Source organism: Dasypus novemcinctus, chromosome 12 (genome assembly GCF_030445035.2).
Source record: "Dasypus novemcinctus isolate mDasNov1 chromosome 12, mDasNov1.1.hap2, whole genome shotgun sequence".
Classification (NCBI taxonomy): Eukaryota; Metazoa; Chordata; class Mammalia; order Cingulata; family Dasypodidae; genus Dasypus; species Dasypus novemcinctus.
The window spans coordinates 37,927,725-37,947,922 of record NC_080684.1 but is presented as its reverse complement, the minus strand read 5'-3'; the positions used below and the strand labels follow the sequence as shown (position 1 = coordinate 37,947,922).

The 20,198-nt window shown below is 38.8% G+C and overlaps 1 protein-coding gene across 1 annotated transcript in view; it reads left to right on the top strand.

The window, feature by feature from the left end:
• R3HDM2 (R3H domain containing 2) overlaps positions 1-20,198 on the top strand; it is a 277,530-nt gene that overhangs the window by 101,777 nt on the left and 155,555 nt on the right. The window contains 1 exon segment of the mRNA XM_058308301.2: positions 4,568-4,630. Within this exon segment, the coding sequence (XP_058164284.1) occupies positions 4,608-4,630 (23 nt within the window). The 5' untranslated portion in view covers positions 4,568-4,607.

The following is a 20,198-nucleotide window of genomic DNA, read 5'->3' as shown; positions in this document are numbered from 1 at the left end:
GACTCACTGGAAAGGGGCAAGCCGCTCTCCCCTTCCCAGCTTTCAGGCCAAAATGGGCAGACAGAACCTACTCAAATTCATCAACTCTCCAGGGGACCCAGCCACCCTGACTGGGGCAGCCCCAACAAACTTGGGTGCATGGCGCGGACACAGATGGCTTCCAAGCCCCGGCAAAGGGCCAGACCAGAGACAAGACAGCAGAGCATGCACAAACATCTAGACTCCGCAAACATCTAGACTCTTCAGTTTTGCCCTATAATCATTTCACTCCCTTGCCAATGGCAAGGGAGGGCTCCAGCTCAGCTGTAATTCTACTTTACATAAGGACACAACTCTAACACTGGCAATGAGCTGACACAGACAGAAGCACAAAGGTCACTAATTTGACCCACAAGTTTATATATATTTTCACTATGGCTGCCCCCACAGCCATCACAAACCTCAGAACACTTAACATTTGGTATAAAGCGAATTCATTCACAATTTAGCACCATAACAAAAGATTTCAGCTAGACTTTTTCCACTGTTTAAACTTTACACCCAGACCAAGCTTCACCAGAAAAGCCGATCCATTTTCCTGTAACCAAGTTTTGTTTTTTTTAATCTAGACTAAATTCCAGGACATTAGGACTTGAACCTATAAATAGCCTTTTTTACTAAAATCAAGACTCCACTCCTTTAGTGGATATAAGACTAGACAAACCCAAAACACCAGGGTTTTTTTCCTGGTTTTTTTCCAGGACATTAGGACACGAACCTATAAAAGCCTTTCCTATTAAAATCAAGACTCTACTCCTTTAGTGGATATAAGACTAGTACCAGATTCTAACATGCAGTTAGACAAACCCAAAACACCAGGGCTTTTCCCTGGTTTTTCACCTTTTCCCAAGCCTAGAGAGAACGGCTTCCCCCCAATTTTCTGGGGCTACTAGGGTTCTCTCGGGAGGTGATTAGCCTCCCCTTCCTAGCAATTAAAGCTAGGGCCTTCCACAGACTGTGCTCACCCGGGGAGTCTTACCTTCTTCCATGTTCGGAGTTCTTTTTAGTTCCCAGAATCTTTCTCTTCAGATCTTCCATTGCCCTCGATTTTTGTCGGGAAGGTGCTGGTGGAGCCCACATTTTTCTGGATTAAATTTAATCAAGGGGCGCCCAGATTTGGGGTTCACCCAAGTCCTCCCGGCTTCCTCGGGGATTTGGAAGGGGCAGCAAAATGCTACCGTCTCTGGCCTTCGTTTGTTGTCCCGCCAGAGTCGCCAAAAATGTTGTAGAATTTGAGAGAGGCTCAATTATTTGTGTATAGAGAGGCCAGGACTTTGAGAGAGGCTCAATTATTTGTGTATAGAGAGGCCAGGACTCAGGAATGATTTTGAGAAGGAAAAATGGTTTATTGACGGCCCGCCGGACTCGGGAGTTTTCAGTGTGAATCCCGAGCCCTGAACAAGATTTTCAAATGTCTTTTATACCGGGAGGAAAGGCCAGAGGAAAGGCCAAATGGTCGCTTTGTTTCAGTTCTCAATAGGCTTCAATTAGCATATATATCTTCCACATCTTAGATAAGCTTTTTAGCATGGACTCGGGACATTCTAGATAAGCCTTTAGCATATTTGGTTTGCATTTCCCCTGAATACTTAAAGTTTATAGACCTTGCATTGTTAAACTGTTTCCTGCTCCCCAAGGGCAGGACTGCAGCCTTTCATCATCCCACATCCACAAGTCACAGATAGTTTAGATTATCTCTGAAGAGGCAAAGAGCCTGCCACCCATAGCCCACATCAAAATAAACAAGAATCTTGGGCCAGGCAAAGATGTCAGCGACCTGTCAGCCATCAAGATGAATCAAAAGTCTTAGGTGAGGTGACAATGTCAGTACAATGAGCCCTTGCCTTTAATTTACTGGACCTTTTTATTAAGGTAACGGTTACACCTTTATTTTAGAGAAAAATGAGAGCCTTGTTGAAGATTGAGCTGACTTTAAAAATTATTTTGTAGAGGGAAGGTTGCTTTCAGTGTAGGTGCACCATTGGGAATGACATGTGTCTGCTTTTCAGATTACAGCTGTATTGGTGTGCCCAAGTGTTACAGTAGTTGAGATCTTAAAAAACTTGTCTCAGATAACTAGAGGCTATTCTGCTTCTCCAAGTACGTTTAACTAATTGCCTTTGGTCCTAGACAATTGGATTTGTTAACTCTAGTTTCTGGTTTACCAGTGGCCCAAATCAGCAATGATTTGATGAGAATAGGAACTTTATTGCAAAAGATGGATTTTGACTGCTAAGTATAGCTGATTAGAAGGGTAGGACCAAGTACCTTTTTTTTTTTTTTATTGTTTTGGTGACAGAGTCATTACAGCTTTCATCAGTCAGACTGAGTCTTCCCACTCCTGTGAGGTTTAGGGCATTTGGAGCACTTCACAGAACTATTACCAGAGTGATTTTCTCACAGGTGTTCACAGGTGTTTCTCAACGGTGTTTGGGTCAGTTTAGGCTAGTGGTTCTTCTGGGCAATGAGGCACTCAGGTACAATGAGAACAGCCAGATCCTTGGCAAATGTTGATTGAGAAAACTGGATTTGGAGCCACAGACTCAGAGACCAGTGTTGAGTGATAACAATTGCCATCTTAGTTTCTGAGCACAAAAGTTAGATTCAAAGAAGTTATGGGAATTTCTGAGAATGCAAGGAAGAGTGTTAGAATCAAGAAGAGAACGCAGGTTTTATAGCATGGCCATCTTACTTGCCATATAAGTAATTTAGTTTAAAAAACCCCTATCAGTTTACTCTGCTTCAGAGGAAGTACTTACCTATAAGTGAATCAGATAATTAGAAAATTATTTCAGTGCTTATTATGTATCAGGCACTACTTGGCATTGCAGATAAAGATATGAACAAGATATGCAAGATATCTACACTTAAAGAGCTTATATTCTTACCTGGGGAGATAGTTTTCAAGTAAATAAATATGATAATTTTAAGTGCTATGAAGAAAATAGATGTGGTAATGTAATAGAGAGTAAGGGAGGAAGGGGGCACTGCTTTAGATTGGGTGGTCAGGACCTGGTTGCTGAGTAGTGCCATTTGACCTGTACTTGAAGGGAGGCAGGGCCAGCATTTCCTTGATGGAAGAGGAATGTTCCGTCCTCTTTGAATAACAAATACAAGGGCCGGGTGGGGAGGATATGGTTTAGTTTAGTATGTTCAAGAGTTGGGCCGGATGAGGATCTCATTGACTGCCACAGTAAACAGTGCCTCAAACAGGGGGGCTCCTGAGGGCTTTAGAGTTATCTAGATATATAGGTGAGTCAGATAATCTCAGGAATTTGGCACCCTGTCAATGGGCCTTATGCCCCAATGTAACAGAGTTAAACTCATTTACAATTTCCCTGCACATGGCTCTTCTGCCCCTTTTATTTGAATCTATAATTAGCACTATACTTGCTAAATATGTCCCAGAGCTTAAATCTTAAACCATTACAACAATAAATATTAGTGTGTGCTTTGAATTACGTTCCTCTTGAGTCTCTCACTCAGAGTTGGAGATTGACAAATTGGAGTGTGCCAAGGCTCTCAGCATTAACCTACTGTGCCCACTTAAAATCAGATACATCTGGGTGTGACTTAAGGGCCTATGGGTAAAAGCTACTAGTAATATCTTTGTAGAAAGAGCAGGGCAAGCAAGGCATTTCCTGGGAAGAAATTCACCACATACGTAGTATTTTAGGACAAAGGTTGGTGGTGAAAGTTTGAGAGGCAATATCATGTGTGTAAAGTTCCTTTTTGCTTCTAGCCATCCTTCCCAACCCTAACCAAGTGTCTACACATCCCTGTTGCCAAAACCGTGAGGTGCACGTTCTGTAAAAAAAAAAAAAATTAGAATTTTTTCACAGAAATCCTTGTAAGATTTTGGGAGGACAAACTTCAGTGTTGTGATATTCATGGAACAGAGTTGTAAAAATGGTAAGTTAGTGATACTCCTTACTTCAGCATAGAACACAGTAAGGCTTAAGTGTTTTGAGGGCTCCCAGTAACATAAACCGTCTTAGGCACAGTAAAGACTCCATGAGCGGTACTCTATACTCAGGGTTCTGAAGGTGAGCTAAGCAGGAGCCAGTGCTTAGGTCCTATAATAGCCCTGACAGCAACAGCAACAATAAATACTGGAGTTGGGGATGAGGAAAGTTTGAATTGTTTGCAGTATTTACTTCTACTCACAGAAGAAAATTCTGTCCCTGTCCTTTCTTCTGCTTCTCATTTACTAAGAGAGATTCCAAATCGGCCTGTTCAGTTTCTGACTCTCTTGTATAAAAGGATAATGGGTAAAAAGTAAGACTGTGTGATTAATTTATTAATGTATTAGAAAGTAGAAGGATATCTTCTTCTAAGAGGGGTCATCAGTAAAGGCGAAAGAGCCAAATGGGCAGATTTTTTAAAAAAATTATTACTTGGGTGAATTCAGAGTAGAAATGGATGTAAGAGATTCAGGGAGGTTTTGAGTTATGTGAGCAAAAGAAATTGGACTTTTTAATTTAAATTGCTTTTAACTTTTTTTTTTTTTTTTTTTTTTTGAGGGTAGACTTATTTCTTATATGTGATGCCATTCCAGCACTGGACTCATGGAGGCTGAGCATTTACTCAGGTAATAATGGGTAACATTTATGGAACTCTTTCTATGTGCCAGGCAACAAATTAAATACTATAATGAATTCTCACGTAATCCTCACACAACTTCATGGCTTTGGAAATATTATTGTCCTCATTAATACATGAAGAAATTGAGACGTAGAGAATAAAGACTGAGTTCAGCTGAATTAAAAAATAAAAAAGAAACAGAGGAGTGACATCACATTTGCATTTTTAAAGATCATTCTGGCTACAGTTTGGAGGATGGAATTGGGCAAGAAATTATATGGCAAAATCCATTTTCTTATATGTCAGAGTATAAAGCTTATAACAGAGTCTCAAATATTTCCTTCTCAATTATTACAGTCTAAGGAGAGCCTAGTTTGGGGATATATTTTAAGTGTTATTGTGAAACATAGAACTGATTAGTTTTAAATAAACATTCTAGAATTAATATATCTAGGTAAGTGGTATGAGAGTCAAAATGTTCTCCTTGGAAGCTATGCTCTTATTCCAGGAATGCTTAAATGATTTTTAGAAACTCTTCTTTTTTAAAAGTTACATTCAAAGCTTCAGTTCCTTTAGTAATAGCAGATTGAATCTTTTGAGTTAAATTTGATTTATTTTTTAAATAAGTCATTGGAAGGAAATTTTTGTGAATCAGGTGATCAAGCTGTTTAATACCAATTTTATTATTAACAAAGGTATTAGAGGACTATGTATGACTATTCAGTGTCATGATTGATCTTCCTGTGTGGCTAATTCACTTTAAAATATTCCAAAGAAGGAATTTTTAAAAATGTTTTGAACTACGATAGTATTCCGTAAGTACATAGTATCAATAAGTAACTACATTTTAAGCAAAATCTTCTTTGAATGTAAACATTCCAGTTGTTTTGTTAAAATTACTTGATAGTCTTAGGTTTATGCAAACCTACTTACACTTAATAAATTTTCCTATTTTAAATAAAATAAAAATACTATTGCTATAGTAAAAGTGAGAAATGATGATAGTTTGGGTTAGATGAGGTCATTGCTTATGTGGCATAAATACCATGAATGTAAAGCTATTTGTTTGTTTATTTTTTAGGAGGTACCAGGGATTGAACCCAGGACCCCTTATACATGGGAAGTGGGCACTCAACCACTGAGCTATATCCACTCCCCAATGAGAATTGGGTTTTATGGTTTGTTTTTTTATTTTTTTAGGAGATGTTGGGGGTTGAAACCAGGACCTTGTTCATGGGAAGCAGGCAGTCAGTCGCTTGAGCTACATCCACTCCCTGTAAATTGGTTTTGAGTAACTAAACTTTACCCCAAATTCTAAAACCTTTCCTTGTTATTGAGTGAATATATCATAGTTTTTGTCTTTAAAACAGTGGGTTTACTTTTTGATAAGAAGAATCCACTTTAGGATTTTTACATTAAAGTTTTTATAAGTTTTTAGATATTTGATAAAAAATTTGAAATAGTATAAATCTATTTGAGTAAATGTCTCTATCTGCAATGTAAATATATATAAGTGGGGAGTTTTCTGTTAATATATAGATAATAGTTTTTTTTATTTCTTTCGCTGGAGGTACTGTTTACTCGATATTTTAAATTGAAGGAACCACATTAGGGTTTCTTATAGAACCTTTCTTGGTGCATCTGAATTCTTATTTACAGATCATTATTATTAATAATTGCAGTACTTGCCAAAGGTAGAGGGTTACTGAAAGAGTTTCTAACACTACTGAATAAAGATGGATAAAATATGAAGATTGAACGTCTCTGAAAGTATAACATAGTTAAAGTATTTTTAAGTTTATGAAAATTCAGATTTATATGCTGCCCTGAGTGCTTCTCCATGTTTAATTTCTCCAAGTGTTGACTGTATGCTCAGCAAGATAAATTAAAAATGGTTTTAGTAACCTCCTGTCAGCTACTGAGTGACTAGCACGAGTACCTTTGCCTTACTTCCCATTTCCCCATGTTTTGTTTTTTTTAAGAACTTTATTGAGGTAAACTTGACATACAGTAAACTACACATATTGAAAGTGTACAATTTGGTAAGTTTTGACATGTATACACCCATGAAACTTATCACCATGAGGATAACGAACATATTCATCACCCCACAAGTTTCCTTATCCCATTGGTAATCATTTCCTTGGCCTCCAATCTCCAAGCAACCACTGATCTACTTTCTGTTACTAAAGAATACTTTGTATTGCATGTTTTTTTGGGGGGAAAGAGGGGCAGGGAGGTCTGTTTTATTTTTTTTTTCTCAGCATAATTATTTATTATTCATTTATGTCATTGAGTATTATCAGTAGTTCATTCCTTTTTATTGCTAAATAGTGGTCCATTGTATAGCTATATCACGATTTGTTTATTCACCTGATTATGAATATTTGAATTATTTTCCAGTTTTTAGCAATTACAAATAAAGCTATGCTATGACTATTTATGAACAGGTCTTTGTATGGAAATATACTTTTATTTCTCTTGGATAAATACTTAGGAATAGAATGACTGGATCATATGATAAATGTAATTTTTAACTTTAAAAGAAAATGACAAACTGTTTTTCAAAATGGTCTGTACTATTTTGCTTTGCGACCAGTAATGTGTAAGTTCCAACTGTTCTCCATCCTTGACAACACTTGATATTGTCAGTGGTTCGTCTCCACCCCACCCCCACCCCCTGCCGCTGTGGTGCCCTTGTTTGTCTGCTTGTTGTTTCTGCTTGTTATCTGTGCTCATTGTCTGCTTGGTGTATCTGCTTGGTATCTGCTTGTTGTGTCTGATTGTCTTACTTAGGAGACAGCAGGAACCAAACCTGGGACCCCCCCTTCTCTCCCCTCCCCACGCCCAACTTATTGAACCACATCCGTTTCCCAATATTCATATTTTACATGAAGTTTCACTCTGCTATACAGTCCCATTTTACATTTTTTTAGCTTTCCTTCTAGTAATATATGTGACCTTAGGCTTTCCCTTTCAATCACTGTCATATTCTTACTGAGTTTTGAGATTTCTTTATATAACTCTGGATACAAGTCTTTTTCTCAGATATTCAATTTACAAATATATTCTCCTAGTCTGGCTTTCCTTTTTCTTTTGTTTTTAACTTTCAAAATGTCCAATCTTTTTATATAAAAAGCAATTAGAAAGCTCACTCATCTTTGACATTACTGTGACATTTTGAGATTATTTTTATGAATTCTAAAAAGAGAAAGATTAAACAAACTTTTATTGTTTAATTTGTTTAATTAATAGATTGTAAACAAATCTATTCCTCTGGGTTTGATAACCTTTGATTGCATTAGATTCAGTTGAGATGTCTTTTATTAAATTACCTATTAAGGTTAGGGCTTTGATTCGACCTCTTCAGTAAGATATGACTCAGGTTGGGTCCCTGCCCCCTTGGTGGGCTGATATAAATGGACACTCACTCAAGAAGACAAACAGGAAGAGAGAGAGCTCCTTTTTGATCCTGGGGCCCCGGGGAGAGATAATCCATTTGTCTGATAGTTTACAGCTTTTATAGAAAGCCTGGAAAGACATGAGCCCTATGCCAGGAGAGAGAGGAAGCCCAGGAAGAAGAGAGCAGGCAGAGATCAGCAACCATCTTGCTTCAACATGTGGCAACTGACTTTGGTGAGAAAGCAACCTTGAGTTGGACTCTTTAGGGGCTGTGTTAGTCAGGTTTCTCTAGGGAAGCTAAATCAACAAGAGATATCTGTCAATAGTAAGAGATTTTATCAGAGTCTGTCATGTGGCTGTGGGGCTGCACAAGTCCAGGTTTCACAGGCAGGCTGTAAAACCAGGGCTCCGATGAAAGGCCAATGATGGTCCTTGATGAGTCCAAGGATGAGCTGGGAAATTCTCCCTGAATGCTGGAATTAACTTCCCCTTTTAAGGCATTCAACTGATTGGATAAAGCATCACTCATAGCAATCTCCCTGACTGATGTAATTGTAATCAGCTATTTATGCAGTAAAGTCAGTAGTGACTAAAGTCCATAAATGCCCTTGTATTACAATTAACCCAGTGTTTACTTGACCAAACAACTGAGCACAATTACCTGGCTGAGGTGACACATTAACCTAACCATCACAGGGCCTTTTAACTGTAAGCTTTTACCCTGAATAAATTCCCTTTTTAAAAGCCAGTAGATTTTGGTACTTTGCATCAGCATCCCTTTGGCAGATTAATACAATAACCATCCATGAACCTTAGATTCAATTATGTAAAATTTATATTTGTTAGGAAGTTTAATTATAGTATTAAGTACTAATAAATTATTATGCATTAATGAGTAGTATTTAGTAGCAATTGATAGATGTTCAAATTAGAAGTTATTAACATTTATGATACTATAATTTTGTTACCTCTAAGTTTTATACCATTTCAAACATGTCATCTATATAGTTGGGGAAATGTATAAGGGAGGTAGTCTATCATTTCTTCAAATAAAAACACTAAGTTTTTGAGGGGAATGGTTATCTTTAATATATTAGCTTTTTACTCTAATATTAAAGATAGTGCTGTATCACCTGCTTAAGAGTTCCAGACATGGTATCACAATTGCTAAAACAAAATGAAACTGATGAAAGTAAATTAAGATAAACTGGAATGTCTTTCTGTTTATTTAGATCTTTGGTTTCCTTTAGCAATGTTTTCTAGTTTCCTGTGTATAAATACTTTACATCCTTGGTTAAGTTTATTCCCAGATATTTGGTTCTTTTAGTTGCTATTGTAAATGGAAGTTTTTTTCTTGATTTCCTATTCAGATTGTTCATTGCTAGTATATAGAAGCACTACTGATTTTTTTTTTAAGATTTATTTATTTTTCTCCCCTTCCCCCCCATTGTCTGCTCCTTTGTGTTCATTCGCTGTGTGTTCTTCTGTGTCCACTTGCATTATCAGGTGGCACCGGGAAACTACATCTCTCTTTTGTTGCGTCATCTTGCTGCATCAGCTCTCCGTGTGTGCAGCACTAATCCTGGGCAGGCTGTGTTTTTTTTGCCCAAGGTGGCTTTCCTTGCAGGGCGTACTCCTTGTGCATGGGCACCCCTACATGGGGGACGCTTCTGCGTGGCACGGCACTCCTTGCATACGGCAGGATTGCACATGGGCCAGCTCCACACGAGTCCGGAGGCCCTGGGTGCTGAACCCTGAACCTCCTATATGGTAGGTGGACACTCTGTCAGTTGAGCCACATCCTCTTCCCATGATTTTTGTGTGTTGATCTTGCATCCTGCCACTTTGCTGAATTTGCTTATTAGCTCTGGCAGCTAGTAGATTTTTGGGGACTTCCTATATATAGAATCATGTCATCTTCAAATAGGGAAAGTTTCCCTTCTTCCTTTCCAATCTGCATGCCTGTTATTTATTTTCTTGCCTAATTGCTCTGGCTAGAACTACCAGTTGAATGTTGAATAACAGTGGTAACAGGGAAGCGGATTTGGCTCAACTGAGAGAGCATCCACCTCCCATATCGGAGGTCCAGAGTTCAAACCCAGGACCTCCTGACCCATGTGGTAAGCTGACCCATGCACAGTGCTGATATGCACAAGGAGTGCTGTGCCACTCAGGGGTGTCCCCCCACATAGGGGAACCCCACGCACAAGGAGTGTGCCCCGCAAGGAAAGGCACCCTGAGTGATAGAAGCACAGCCTGTCCAGGATTGGCACTGCACACACGGAGAACTGACGCAGCAAGATGACACAACAGAAAGAGACACAGATTCCCAGTGCTGCTGACAAGATGCAAAGGGAACACAGAAGAACACATAGCAAATGAACACAGAAAGCAGACAATGGGGGAGAGGGGAAAGGAGAGAGAAATAAGTAAAATAAAATAAAATAAAAAAACAAACAGTGTAATAATGGGCATCCTTGTCTTGTTCCTGGTCTTAGAGGGAAGTCTTTTGTTTTTTCACTATTGAATATGATGTGTTAGCTGTGGGTTTTTCATATATGGTCTTGATGATGTTGAGGAAGTTTCCTTCTATTACTTATTTTCTAAGTGCCATTTTCAAGCCACGATGCTAGATTTTGTCAAATGCCTCTTTTGCATCAGTGGATTGTGAGCAGTTTAATATTGTTTATGAATTCCAAAAATAGATATTGGATTGTGTTTGTAAATTGGTCTGCTCCTCAGGGCATATTCGATTGTATTAGATTCAGAAGTTTCACTTTTACTTTATTAAATCAAGATTAAGGCTTTTATTTGACCACGTCATTAGGGTGTGCAGTGTTGAGTTCCTACCCCCTTGGTGGATATAAAATAGACTCTCACACAGAAATAAATGCATGAAGAGGAACATAGAAGTAGATACACAGGAGACGAACACAGAGGAATAGAGACAGCTCATTAGGCATGGCAGAGACCCTGGAAAGAGAGATGAACCTAATAGTTTACAGCCTTGTGACCTTGTGACCAGACCACAGCTGCTGAGCCTGGAAAGAAACAAGCCCTGGGAAGAGAGATGAGCCTTACGCCAGCCTACAGCTGAGATCAGAAGAAACTGGGCCCACAGAGCCTTAAGAGGAAAGAGGAAGGCTGAACCCTCTTAATTATCAGCAGCTATCTTGCATCAACACATGGCAGCAGACTTTGGGTGAGAAAGTACCTCTTATGGTACCTTGAGTTAGACTCTTAAGGACCTTGTAACTGTAAGCTTCTACCCCAAATACCCTTTATAAAAGCCATCATATTTGTGGTACTTTGCATCACCACCCCTTTGGCTGACTAATATAGATTGGAAGACTAAATACTGTCAAAATGTCAGTTCTACCCAAAGGAATCTACAGGCTCAACACTAATCCAGTCAAAATAACAACAGCCTTCTTTGGAGCTGACCATTAACTCTTTTAGGAAGCTTAAGGAACCCTAGATAGCCAAAACTATCTTAAAGAATTAGAACAAAATTAAAGAACTCGTACTTCCCTGTTTTAAAACTTATGACAAGGTTACAGTGGTCAAAACACCATGGTCCAGTCACAAGAACAGATATACAGACCAAAAGAATGGTATTGAGATTTCAGGCCTAAACCTGTAGGTCTTTGGTTTTTGTGGGTTTTTTTTGTTTTTGTTTTTTGTTTTTGAGATACTGGGAGTCAGGATTGAACCCGGTACCTTGTATGTGGGAAGCCAGTACTCAACCCCTGAGCCACATTGGCTTCCCAGAGTTGGTTGTTTGCTTGTTTCCCACCTCCCTTCCCCTTCCCCCGCCTTGCTGTTTTTTTGCTGTCTGTGTTGTGTTCTTTTCTCATTTTCTCTTCTCTAGGATTTACCAGGATTTGATCCTCGAGACCCCTGATGTGGAGAGAGGTTCCCTGTCAATTGCACCACCTCAGTTCCTGGTTTCTGCTGCACTTGACCTTGACTTTCCCCTTGTCTCTCTTTTGGTGCATCATCATCTTGCTCCATAACTCACTTGTGCAGGCACTGGCTCACCACACTGGCACTTGAGCGGGCAGGTTTTCTCTTCTTTATTTTTCACCAGGAGGCCCTTAGGATCAAACCTGGCTCCTCCCATATGGTAGGCGGGAGCACTATCACTTGAGACACATCTGCTTCCCTGTTTGTTTTTATATTTTCAGGAGGCACTGGGAAGTGAACCTTGGACTCCTGTATGGGAGGCGGGTACTCAACTGCTTGAGCCACATCTGCTCCCTATTAATTGATTTTTAACCAAGGTCATCAAGTCCACTCAATTTGGAAAGAATAGTCTCTTTGACAAATGATATTGGATAAGTGGATATCCTATGCAAAAGATTGAAGGGAAACCCCTAACTTACTCCATATATAAAAATTAACTCACAATGCTCAATTTAAATATAAGAACCAGGACTATAAAATTCCTAGAAGAAAATGTAGGAGAAAGTACCTTCAGGACCATTTGTGAGGCAATGGTTTCTTAGACTTTTGATAAAAGTATGAGAAACAAAATTAAAAAATGGATAAATGGAATTTCATCAAAATAAAAAAAAACTTGTGCATCAAAGGACTTTATCATGAAAGTAAAGAAACAACCTGTACAATGGGAGAAAATATTTGGAAACCATGTATCTGATAAAGGTTAAATACCCAGAATTTATAAAGAAATCCTACAACTCAACAACAAAAAGACAGATAACCCAATCAAAAAATGGAGAAAAGACTTGAATAAACATTCTGCCAAAGAAAATATGCAAATAGCCAAAAAGCCCATGAAAAGATTGCTCAGCATCTTTAACCATTAGGAAAATGCAGATCAGAACCACGAGATACCATTTCTCAGCCACTAGAATGGCCACTATTCAAAAAATGAAAAATTACAAGTGTTGGAGAGGATGTGGAGAAACAGAACACCCATCCATTTGTAGTAGAGATGTAAAATGGTGCAGCTGCTATGGAAGACAGTTTGGCGGTTCCTCAGAAAGTTAAGTACAGATTACCATATGACCCAGAAATCCCACTTCTAGGTATTTACCCAAAGAATTGAAAGCAAAGATTCAAACAAATAGCTGCACAGTGATGTTCAGAGCAACATTGTCCTTAGTTGCCAAAAGATGACTTTTCTTAGAACATCATTATTGAGATATAATACAGAAATCATGCAATTTATGTATATAATTTGGAGTTTTTAAATATGTTTACTGAGTTGTAAAATCATCACCACGATCTAAGTTTAGGACATTTTTGTGCCCCTTAAAAGAAACCCTCTATGAATTAGCAGTCATCTACTCTCCTTTCCACCCTAGCCCTAGGCAACCACTAATGTACTTTCTGTGTTTATAGCTTTTCCTATTCTAGACATTTTGTATAAATGCAATCATAAAACAAGAGGTCTTTTGAGACTGGCTTCTGTCACTTAACATGTTCTATTTTATTTTGTGTTTTAATGATCCATTTATTTTTTTATTGAGATATATAATTCAATACCATAAATTTTGCTCTTAAAAGTATACAGTTCATTGTGCTACAATGATGGAGGAAGTTGTTGGTGTGGGAGGAGTGGGGTGGGGGGTGGGGGTATACAAGAACCTCATATTTTTTTATGTAACTTTTTTTTGTGATGTATATATCTTCAAAAAAAATACAATTTACAAAAGTGATGGGATGGGGTGGGGAGTGGGGTATATGGGAACTTCTTATGTTTTTCATGTTTTTTTAATGTAATGTTCTTTGTGATCTATTAACTTTAATTTTAAAAGTGTAAAAAATAGTATACAGTTCATGATAGTGATGATAGCATAACATTGTAAAGTAATGAACAGCACTGAATTATTTGATTAAGCGTGTTTAAAGGAGAATAATTTAGGTTGTATAGATGGTACTAGATTAAAAATTAAAAACAAACCATAGAGCTTTATAACACAAACATGAGCCTTAATATAAACCATGGACTAGTTAATAGTATAATTATAAAATCTTCTTTTAGCATTTGTAACAAAGGTACCACACTAAGATAAGATGTTAATAATAGTGTGGCGTATGGAAATTCTATATTTTATTTATGATTTTTCTTTATATTTAAAAACTTCTCTTTTAAAAAAAGTATACAATTCAGTAGTTTTATATTATATTTACAGAGCTATTCAAATATCATCACTCTCCTAATTCCAGAACCCCAAAAAGAAACTGTCAATTAGCAGTCACTCCACCACACCCCAGGCCCCCTTGACCTTGGCAACCTGTAATCTACTTTCCATCTCGAGATTTGCCTATTCTGGACATTTCATATAAATGGAATCATATGTTCTGTGGCCTTTTGTATCTGGCTTTTTTCAAAAACATAGCGTAGTTTTCCAAGAATCCTTCAAGTTGTACATATCAGTACTTTTTTTTAAAAAGCAGTTTTATTGAGATATATTCACATACCATACAATCTACCCAAAGTATACAATTGATGGCTTTATAAAAACCATCAGTTGCATCAGTGTTGAGCATTCATTACCACAAAAAATTTTAGAACAATTTCATTACTCCAAAACGAAAAACTTCACATCCCTTAGCAGTTACTTCTGAATCCCTCTATCCTTCCACAGCCCTACATAACCTCCAGTCTAATTCCATCTTTAAAATTTGGTTTATATTTACATTTTATGTGAATGGAATCAACAATACATAGTACTTTGTGTCTGGTTTCTTTCACTTAGCATAATGTCTGCGTTAGTTCCTCCAGTGTGGGTCATGGACCCAGTAATGGGTTGCACATCTGCTTCCAAGGGCCTAGGGGAAGGAGGCTGTAAAGACCTCTCTTATTTGCTTTTCATTTCCTCACATGCACCGCCTTGGTCTGCCAGCAGATGGGGCTCTTTGGCAGCCCTCTCTGTTCAAAGCCTGGTTGGCTTCTGTTCCCTGCATCGGGGACTGCAACACAGTAACTGAGGACCCTCCCTGGAGGCTATTCAGAACCTGGCAATTCAAGCTTTCTCAGAGGCGGTTTTCCACCTAGACCGACAGCCCCCTCCCATTTTCTGGGTAGTAAATAATTCCACTCCCCTCTGTGTCCTTGGCAACGAGTCCCAGTTAGCAGGGTGGGTGATCGAGAGGATTGGCTCTCTTTAGTCCTGTGCTGGCTCCCAAGGCAAACAGTGCCGTGGTCCCTCCCATCCTGGAAGGGCTCATGGGATCCATCAGACCAAATCTGTGGGCTAAAAGCCATTAAGGTCCTGTTTCTTGGGGAGGTGGATCCCTGTGGCACCCTCTGTCTGTAGCTGTCTGCCTGAAGCCAGAGAATTCAAAATTGTCTGCTTGTTGGGTGGGGGTAAGGGTACCAGTGTCTGCAGCTGCAGCTTCAACTTATGGTCTTTCCATCAAGATTTTTTTTTCCTGTGCCCCTCTTTCTTCTGGGTAGTTTCTAGCCTTCCCCCAGTATCGAAACCCTAGACCATATTTTCCAGGCTTATTTCTACTTTTCCTCTAGCTATTTTTCTGGGAGAGAAGACAGTCCCATGACTTTTTTGTTTTCTTTTTTTTTTTTTAAGGATTAAAAAAAAAAACCTCTCTCCCCTTCCCCCAGTTGTCTGCTCTCTGTGTCCATTCACTATCTGTTCTTCTATGTCTGCTTGCATTCTTGTCAGCAGCACCAGAAATCTGTTTCTTTTTGCTGCGTCATCTTGCTGCCTCACCTCTCCATGTGCGCGGTGCCATTCCTGGGCAGGCTGCACTTTTTTCGTGCTGGGCGGCTCTCCTTACGGGGCACTCCTTGCACGTGGGGCTCCCATACGCGGGGGACACCCCTGCGTGGCAGGGCACTCTCTGTGTGCATCAGCACTGCGTGTGCACCAGCTCCACACAGGATCAAGGAGGCCCGGGGTTTGAACTGCGGACCTCCCATGTGGTAGACAGATGCCCTAACCACTGGGCCAAATCCGCTTCCCCCTGTGACTTTTTAATCCACCATCTTCCTGGAAGTCTGGACTGTCAGTACTTTCTTTTTATGATTAAATTTTACCCTTGTATGGACACAGCATCCATTCATCGCTTGATGAACATTGGCTTGTTTTTGCCTCTCGGCTGTAAGTGATAATGTGCTGTGAATATTAGTGTACACGTATCAGTGTCGGTCCTTGATTTAGAGTCTTTAGTGGTATGTGTGTAAGATTGCCTGGTCATATGTAATTCTACATTTAGCTGTTTGAGGAGTCACAGCATGTGCACCATTCTACATTCCCACCAATAATGTATAAGGGTTCCTATTTCTCCATATCCTGGCCAATGGTGGTGATTTTCCTTTTTTTTTTAGTAATAAGAGGAAAATGTTATTTCTTGTGCTTTTGCTTTGCGTTTCCCTGATGGCTAATGTTGAGCACTTTTTCATGCGCTTATTGGCCATTTGTGCCAGCTGTATCATTTTACATTCTCACCTGTAGTATAGGAGGATTCTGATATTTCTACGTCCTTATAAAGGTTATCTGACTTTTTGATTCTAGGTATCCTAGTGGGTGTGAAGTGGTATCTCATTGTGATTTTGATTTGCATTTCTCTGATGACCACTCACATTGTGTATCTTTTCATGTGCTTATTGGCCATTTGCATATCTTCCTTGAAGCAATGGCATTCAGATCATTTTCTCATTTGTTTAATTGGGTTAGTTGCCATTTTAGTATTGATTTATAGTTCTTTTTTTGTTTGTTTTTCTTTATTTTTTTATTGTTACATTAAAAAAATATAAGGTCCCCATATACCCCCCACCCCCTTCCCCCCATTTCTCCCCCTATAACAACAACCTCCTCCATCATCATGAGACATTCATTGCACTTGGTGAATACATCTCTGAGCACCGCTGCACCTCATGGTCAGTGGTCCACATCATAGCCCACACTCTCCCACAGTCCACCCAGTGGGCCATGGGAGGACATACAATGTCCGGTAACTGCCCCTGCAGCATCACCCAGGACAACTCCAACCCCCAAAAATGCCCCCACATCACGTCTCTTCCTCCCACTCCCTACCCCCAGCAGCCACCATGGCCACTTTCTTATAGGAGTTCTTTATATATTGTAGGTACAAGTTCCTTATCAGATATATGATTTGCAAATATTTTCTCCCATTCTATGGGTTGTCTATTCACTCTCTTAATAGTATCTTTTGAATCACAAGTTTTGATTTTGGTAAGGTCTAATATATCTCTTTTTTTCTTTTGCTGTTCATGCTTTCAGTGTCATATCTAAGAATCCCTTGCCAAAACCAGGGTCATGAAGATTAACCCCTATCTACCCTATCTATTCCTCTAAGAATTTTATAATATTTTAACTCTTCCATTTAGGCCACTGATCCATTTTGAATTAATTTTGGTATATTGTATGAGATGAGGGTCTACATTCATTTTTTATTTTTAACATGTGGCTATCCAGTTGTCCTGTCACCATTTATTGAAAGACTATTTTCCACATTGAATAGATTTGCCACCCTTGTTGAAAATCAGCTGATCGTAGATATATGGGATTATTTCTAGAGTCTCAGTTCTATTCCATTGATTTATATGTCTACCCTTATGCCAGTACTACTGTCTTGTTGCTTTATAATAAGTTTTGAAGTTTTAAGTGAGTCCTCCTGTTTGTTCTTTTTTAAGATCATTTGGCTATTTGTGTTTCCTTGCAGTCCACTTGAATTTTAGAATCAGCTTGTCACTTTCTACAAAGAAGTTATAAGGGACTGTAATAGGCATTGCATTGTAGAAAAATTTGGGGAATATTGCCATTTTAACAGTATTATGTCTTCCAATCCATGAATATGGCATATTTTTCCATTTACTTATATCTTAATTTCTTTCAACAATGTTTTATAGATTTCAGATTATTAATTTTCTACTTTTATTAAATTTATTCCTAATTATGTTATTCTTTTTGATGCTATGTAAATGGGAATCTATTACTAATTTTGATTTTGGATTGTTCATTGCAAGTGTATAGAAAAGCCATTGATTTTGCATATTGATACTGTTTCATGCAATATTGCTGAATAATTTATGCTATTTTTTTTTTCTTTTTTGGCATGTGGAGGATTCTCTATAAGCAAGATCATTCTTCTTCAAATAGAGATAGTTTTACTTTTTCCTTTCTAATCTGCATAACTTTTACTACTATTTCTTGCTTAATTCCCTGTCTAGATTCTCAGTACAGCGTTGGATAAAGAGGGCAAGAATGGACATCCTTGGTCTTAGAGAGAAAGCATCCAGTCTTCCATCATTAACTATGATGGTAGCTGTGGGTTTTCTTAGATGCCCTTTATCAGATTGAAGAAATTCCCTTCTACTCCTAGTTTATTGGGTGTTTTTGTCATGAAAGCTCAGAGTTGGATTCTGTCAAATACTTTTTTCTGCTCCTATTGAGATGATCATGTTTTGCTTTTGTTCTGTTGACATGATTTATTACACTAATTGATTTTCAGATGTTAAACAAACCTTGTGTTTCTGGGATAAATCCCACTTAGTATATCACTGGATTCAGATTGTTAGTATTTTGTTGAGGATTTTCCATCTGTATTCATAAGAGATACTGTCCTGTAGTGTTGTTTTATTGTGATGTCTTTGTCTGCTTTTGGTATCAGATTATTCTGGCCTCATAAAATAAGTTGTGAAAAGCTCCTTCTTCAACTTTTCTTAGAAGAGTTTGTGAAGGATTGGTATAATTCTTTTTTTGTTTGTTTGTTTGTTTTGGGAGGTACCAGGGATTGAACCTGGGACCCCGTACATGGGAAGCAGGCGTGCAACCACGGAGCTACATCTGCTCCCCACTAAGTCTTTTTTAAATGTTTAGTAGAAATCAGTGATGAAGTTGTCTGGGCCTGAGCCTTTCTTTGTAGGTCAGTTATCTTTTAAAAAATAATTAAATAATGAGCAAAAAAATTTCTTCCTATTTATCCACATACTTAACAGTTTTTATGCCCTTTATTGCATTTTGTAAGTTCATATTTCCAATTCCCTGAATAAATTCTTTCAACTCTTTTGAGTTTGTAAAGATCTTTATTTTGCCTTCTTTTTTGAAAGATATTTTCTGTGAGTGTAGAATTCTTGGTTTTTCTTTTAGTACTTTTAAAAGGTGTTTCCACGTTGTGTTCTGGTTTGAATTGCTTCTGATGAGAATTCTCTAGTCCTTTTCATCTTTGTTCCTCTGTACATAATGTGCCCCTTTTCCTCTGACTGCCCAAAGATTTCCTCTTTATCACTAGTTTTTTTATTTTTATCACTAGTTTTAAGGAGTCTAGTAACCGTGTGCCTTAGTGTGGTTTTCTTCATGTTTCCTTTGCTTGCAGTTCTTTTACCTTCTTGGAACTTTGTGTGTTTATTGTTTTAATCCAGTTTGAGAAGTTAGGTTACTATTTATTAACTTATTTATTAAAGATTTATTTTATTATTTCTCTTCCCACCCCACCCCCATTGTCTGCTCCCTGTGTCCATTTGCTGTCTGTTCTTCTGTGTCTGCCTGCATTCTTGGTGGCACCGGAAATCTGTGTCTCCTTTTGTTGTGTCATCTTGCTGTGTCAGCTCTCCATGTGTGCGGCACCACTGCTGGGCGGCCTGCATTTTTTTTGCACGGGTTGGCTCAATGCAGGGTGCACTCTTTGCACTTGGGATTCCTCTACATGGGGGACACCCCTGCGTGGCACAGCACTCCTTGCACACATCAGCACTGTGTATGGGCCAGCTCACCACATAGGCCAGGAGGCCCTGGGTTTGAACCCTGGACCTCCCATATGGTAGGCGGATGCTCTATCAGTTGAGCCACGTTTACTTCCCACTATTTATTTTAAATATTCCTTCTTCCCCTTCCCTTCTTCAGCAACACCATGGACACACATATTTCACTACTCATTGAGGTTATGTTTGTTGTTGTTTTTTCAGATTTATTTATTTTATTTATTTCTCTTCCCCCTCCCCCCAGTTGTCTGCTCTCTGTGTCCATTCACTGTGTGTTCTTCTGTGACCGCTTCTATCCTTATCAGCGACACCGGGAATCTGTGTTTCTTTTTGTTGCGTCATCTTGTTGTGTCAGCTCTCCGTGTGTGTGGCGCCATTCGTGGGCAGGCTGCACTTTCTTTTGCGCTGGGCGGCTCTCCTTACGGGACGCACTCCTTGCGCATGGGGCTCTCCTATG